The sequence below is a fragment of the Aphelocoma coerulescens genome, chromosome 4, assembly GCF_041296385.1.
Source record: "Aphelocoma coerulescens isolate FSJ_1873_10779 chromosome 4, UR_Acoe_1.0, whole genome shotgun sequence".
Classification (NCBI taxonomy): Eukaryota; Metazoa; Chordata; class Aves; order Passeriformes; family Corvidae; genus Aphelocoma; species Aphelocoma coerulescens.
This window is the reverse complement of record NC_091017.1, coordinates 42,851,766-42,857,765: the sequence shown is the minus strand read 5'-3', so window position 1 is coordinate 42,857,765 and position 6,000 is coordinate 42,851,766. Positions and strand designations below refer to the sequence as shown.

At 43.3% G+C, this 6,000-nt stretch overlaps 1 protein-coding gene across 2 annotated transcripts in view; it reads left to right on the top strand.

Moving 5' to 3' along the window:
- Positions 1 to 2,417: 2,417 nt before the first annotated feature.
- The window catches only part of GLRA3 (glycine receptor alpha 3), an 87,011-nt gene continuing 83,428 nt past the window's right edge, over positions 2,418 to 6,000 (top strand). For both annotated transcript variants that reach the window (XM_069012149.1, XM_069012150.1), the window contains exon 1: positions 2,418 to 2,536. In XM_069012149.1, the coding sequence (XP_068868250.1) occupies positions 2,418 to 2,536 (119 nt within the window). The remainder of the gene's footprint in view (positions 2,537 to 6,000) is intronic.

Below are 6,000 nucleotides of genomic sequence, written 5' to 3'. Positions count from 1 at the left end.
CCCACAAGGGTTTTGAGAAGCTTGAACTCTGCATATCTAAAGTATAGCCTGCACTTATAATTAATAGAATGGTTCCTACTGGAGACATGGAGAGTTCACAGTGGTAGTTTTAACTAATAGCACCATAAGAAAAATGCATTTACCTCAGTGAAAATAAATTAAATGTTAGACCAATTCATTGCTGAAGTACATAATGCACAAAGTTAAATAGTGCCTGGAGAAGCAGCCTCACTGCATACTATTTTAAGGGGGAAGATAAGAACCAACTGTTCTAAATATACAAAGTACTCCACTGATTCTGTGGAGAACATGCATTGACAGACTGTCCCTGAGCAAACAGAGGGATTCTTTAGTTTGTTTGTTATTGTGTTTTCAGTTGAGGGTTTCTTTCAACAAGTTTATTTCATGATCATTATTGACATCCAGGGCTACAGAAAGAACGAAAACAAAAGGATCAACTTTTGCAAAGTGGACCTAGAAACTCAGAGCCTCCCTACTCTACTAACGAACTACTATGAATCTAAAAAGTTCAGGGAACAGAGGAAAGACAAGATACCTGGAGGTGGAATGTCAATGCTTTTGAGGTTTCTAATTAAATACCCTATTTCTTACTCACACCTCTTTGGTTATATGGAATGCTTGAAATCCCTGTTCCTTATTTCTTTCCTGCATCTCCTCTACTTGACGACCTTTTAAACTTTTCTTTTTCTATTTTGTTTTAAAAGTTGTTCTATATTTCAGTCTCTCTCCTTCCATCTTCCTTTTTCCGTAATGAGTTTATTATACTTCCCTAAAATTTCAGGTTCTTTTACTTTGTTTCATGTGCCTTATCTTGCTGAACCTTAGCCTTTTTCCACATCTGCTTCTGTCTTTGGCATTTAAGTTTTCTATGGCTTTTTAATAGTTTTAATAAGAGTCTAGCATGAGATAACCATGTGGGCTGTGCAACCATTGGAGCTGCACAAGTAATGGGGCTGCCATCTAACACAAGTTAGTGGCTATGGGAAAAAAAAGCTGTCAGATCATACTGAGGCAGTCAAGAAGAGAGGGATAGGCCCAGTCAGATGATGTTCGCAAATACAGAGTCCTGAACTGGTCCCCCCAGATTTCTCTTTCCAGTGGCTCTCCCAGACACGATGTGGGTATTCAAAGGCCGTTGTCTTTCAGGCCCACAGAGTACCCCTACTTTACAATCTCATACATATTTTCCCCTTCTGCCCTTCTGCAGGTGCAGCCCTTCCTACAAATCCTTCATTTTAATTTTTGCACAAACCATACATATTCCCACAAGAATTTCTCAGGCAGCATTTCTCAGTATCAACTCATAAAGCCTTAGCACCTGGTTTGCATGAAATGTTGTTTGGTTTCTCTGACAATAAATGTAATCATGTCACTTTCCTACTGCCACCTGTGTACTAGCAACCTTATTCTCGCTCCCTCCCTGTTCTTATGAGTAACTTTCCGGTTTTCCCTCTCCAGATGTCCTTTCCTTTGTTCATCCCATAATCCCCTCCACTCTCCTTCCCAGTCAAACTTCCAGCTCTTTGGGTTTCCCTCTTAGTCCACCTGGCATTAGATCATCTTTCTTTTCTGAAAAACTCAATTAGAACAGGATATACTTTTTCTGTGTCAATCTGCGCTGTACTTTCAAAGACGGGACTGAAACACAGAGACGGGTTTCTCACTCCCGCTCACCCATTTCGTAAGAAAAAGCATACCACCAGACCTACAGGCTAAGCAGAAGAGACCCTCTTTCCCCAATCCTTTCCGAGACCCCAGGTTCAGTGAGTTCACCCGATCTCTCTGACGGTCGCTACCCCGTGTAGGCATCGACTCCGCCGCCCCTCTCCCCGCGGGAGGGAAGGCGCTCGGGCAGGGGCCGTTCTGAGCACAGCCATCGCCTGCCAGCCCCGTGGAGCCCTCCCCGCTCCCCGGCGGGCCATCTCCCCCCGGGGCAGCCCCTCCAGGGCGCCCCCTCGCCGCAGCCGCCGCTCCCGGTCCCGCCCCGCGCCCTCCGCGGCGGCCGCGCTCTCCGGGGGGCGGCCGTAGCCGGCCCCCGCCCAGCCTCCCGCCCGCCCCGCCGCCGGCCTCGGCGCTCCCCGTGCCCGGGATGCGTCCGGCGGCGGAGTGCCGGCTGCTGGCAGGAGCCGGGGGCAGGCGGGCGGGCAGGGGGGCTCCCGCCGCCGCCGCGGCTCGGCGCCGCCGCCGCGGCTGGGATTAGGCTCCCAGTGGGCTGCGATGCGGAGCGGCGGGGCGGGCGCGGCGGGGCCCAGCGGGAGGGCGCGGGGGACCGCCAGGCGCTGAGGCGGGCGGCGGGCGCGGAGCCCCGGAGCTCTCCAGGGTGCTGGGAGCTGCCCGCCCGCCCGCGGGGAGCCGCGCCGCCCGAGCCCGCCGAGCCGCGCCGCGGAGCCCCTCCGATGCCTCCGACACCGCCGCTCCCGGGCTCCGCCGCGTCTCCGAGCAGCATGGCCCGGATTAGGTACCTCCGCGCCGCTGTCTCGGGGTTTTATCTGTGGGAAGCTGCTGTACTGCTCAGGTGAGTTGTTTTCTTTGGAAAACTAGAGGTGTCCCCCTTCCCGGGTTTCGGGCAGCTGAAATGCCTGGGACAGGTGCGGACAGCCGCCGCGGTCACTGCCTTTCCTCACCACGAACGCCCGGCTACCTGCGGCAGCCAGGCTGTGGGCACAGGAGCTAAATGCGTGAGCTCCATGCTTCCTGATCGGCTTCGTAACATTGCCCTGTCCCGAATTTGATTTTGCATTTTACAAGCAGGAGGTTGCGTACTTCCTTCACCTGCTCGCAGACAGAGTTTCCCTATAAGATCTGTGAATTTTATCACTGTTTTTAGCAGGAATTGTAACATTAATGATATTGAAAATTCTTAAGGTGCAAAGTGTCTACCTGTAAAAGTTATAGAAGGTGATCTGAGTTGGGAATATATAGACTTCATTATTATTGTCAGTTCTTTTCAGCAAAAGGAAAATCAAAGATTGCGTTAGGTCAGAAGTCTTGTATAGAAACAGAAAAACACTAGCTGAGTGAAGAGAGGATATGGTCTATAGAAGTTCCCCTAAGAGGGAAAGCATTTGCTGTACTACCGACAGTCTAGGATTTGTATGATGAAAGATGGCAACATACCCATAAATTATGACCTGAGTGGAAGATTGAGGTTCATACGGCTTTCTCTACTTTCTGCCCAGCACACTTTCTAGGTGAAGTAATGTTATTATATCAAGGCAAACACTGCAAGTGTGGTGATACCAGGCTAAAATGAACTTGAGTCCTCTGTGAGGGAAAACTTTAAAAGAAAAATCACACATGTAAAGAAAGAGACTTCAGTGTCATCATATATTCACTGCTAATGCAGTTAGCTATGCTTGTTATCAACAAACATTCTAGCTCCGTATCACAATAAACAAACTATGGCATATAATATGACAGTGCCAAACTATTTTAAGAATCACATCGTTACTTAACAAAGAAAAAAAGGAAACTTACATTTGAAAAGAAAGTTTGGGGATTATACATGTAAGGGATTTATAACCATGAAGTTAAATCAGCAGCGTGTAGTGCCCAGAATGATGGCACACTTCACAAGTGCTCACAGGTTTATAGCAAGTCTTTCCTTTTTGAAGTTAATTTAACTACGTGCTTTCCATCAACATATGCAATATAAATAGTTTATAATGTGATTTTATTGTAATTGTGCCTCAAGAAAGAGATTTTAAGAAACTTGGTCACATGGTATGAGATTGACACTGGGAGGAAAGTCAATGCATGTATATTACACTTTAAATTTTTCAGTGTGTTTGATGTTCAGTGTAGGTGACCAAATCCTTGTGTAGTGTAGGCAATACAAGCAGTACTATGCTATTATTATTCTATTTCATTGTGTTTATTATAGAACTTATTTTTCCTCTGCATATTTTTTCCATCCTATTGTTGAATTGTTCATCCTTTATTTTAATGATATAAAAACATTTGTTCCAAGGGGGAAAAAATCTATAAAGTCAGTTATGAAAAGCATCCAGGTATTTTGCATCACGTACACCTGAACTAATATTTAATTGTTTCCAAATGTATACAGAGATCTTATTTAGCATAAATTCAAACTATTCTCTTCAATGTCCAGATAACTGTGGTATTTTCCGCCTTCTGCTCATAAATAGTCATTTTATGATAATGAACATGGTTACTGTGCACAAAGACTATATGGTTGGAGAAAGAGTTCAGAAAGCTGCTCATGGTCTGTGTATATCTTCCATATCAATCTCAAGATAGAGACAGCTGGTGACTTTAGGTCTAGCAAAAATACATGAGAAACCTGAGTCAGTGCAAAACACATTGGAGTCTTCTCCACATGCTTTAAAACGGAAAAAAAGAAAAAAAAAAAGAAAAAAAAAGAAAAAAAAATTAAAACCTGTAAAATTCTCAACTCTCCTGGAGCCATTAATTTTATTTCTTTTCCATCTTAAGCCTTGTGAAATGATTTCCATTGGAGCAAAGGGAACAGGGAATAGTAGACACAGACTTGAGCCTTAGCACCTATATAACACTTGATGAGAAGATGGATGTGCTTGAATTTCTAGGAACAGTCGAACCTTAAGTGGTTTACTTGCTTGCACATTTTGGAGGAAATAATGTTATCTTCTCTTACATTGTGCAACTTTGAAACTTTTCCAGTCTTTTTTAATGAACTGAAGGCTGTGCGAGAAAACTGAATGAAACTAACAGGAAAAACCTTCATTACTTGTCCAACAGCCCTGAGGATATTTAAAATTAATGTTTAAATTATATGCCTGTGAAGATAGAAAAGGGATGTTTTTCAGTATAAATTTAGACTTGCTACTTTAATGAGCAAAGTCTCGAGATGCATGCTTCACAAGAAGAAACTTCACCTGATATATTTTTTTTAATTTTTAATTTTTCATTCCACATCAGAAGACCCTTCAAATTGCAATGACTGAAACAAGATGTATATTGGTCATGATAGGATCTAATAATTAATTTGATCTCTGAAAGACATAGCAGGAAAAAAAAAAAAAAAAAACATTAGAAGAGCAATGAAGCTGGCAAAGGGTCTAGAGAGTAAATCTTGTGAGGAGCAGCTGAGGGAGCTGGGGTTGTTTAATCTGGAGAAAAGGAGGTTCAGTGGGCACCTTATTGCTCTTCACAACTCCCTGAGAGGAGGATGTAGACAGGCAGGGATTGTTCTCCCAGGTAACCAGTGACAGCACAAGGGGAAATGGCCTCAAGCTGTGCCAGGGAAGATTCAGATTGGATATCAGGAAGAATTTCTTCATGGAAAGGTTGGTATAGCATTGGAATGGGCTGCCCAGGGGGGTGGTGGAGTCACAATCCCTGGAGGTGTTCAAGAAATGACTAGACATTGCACTTAGGGCTGTGGTCAGGTTGAGAAGGTGGTGTTCAGTCAAAGGCTGGACTTCATGATCTTGAAGGCTGATCTTTTCCAGCCTTAATGATTCTGTGATTGTCTGTAGTCTTTCATAATATTACGCATGTTTGTGCTGCTATGTCATAGATTAGCATACATATTAATAGTATGTTAATAGACCATACACATGAAAAACAATGGTTAAAGCACATAACACTCTGGTTTATGCAATATTTTTGAGGATGGAGAGAAAAGCTATTATCAGACCCAAAGTAAAAAAAATATTACTTATTAATATTACTGCCAGTCCGAACCCGAATGTGATACTAAGAGGGTGCAGATGTAAAAAAGAGGGTAAAATCTAGGAAAAGGAATATAATTTATCCTAAAAATAACTTTAATTTACTACCAAAGAAAGAAAAAAATTCTGAGATATGGTTTGAAGTTATAATAATGTCTAAGACTGAGTATTCTTCTGAGTTTTCAATAAAGTAGTAGTGTTAAAAAAATCCTCTGGATTTGCCTGAATTCCAAGAAGTCATGATGAAAGCAAGATCATATTTGTAGAGTCAACACGAAGATTAGATTTGTGAGTCAAACAGTTT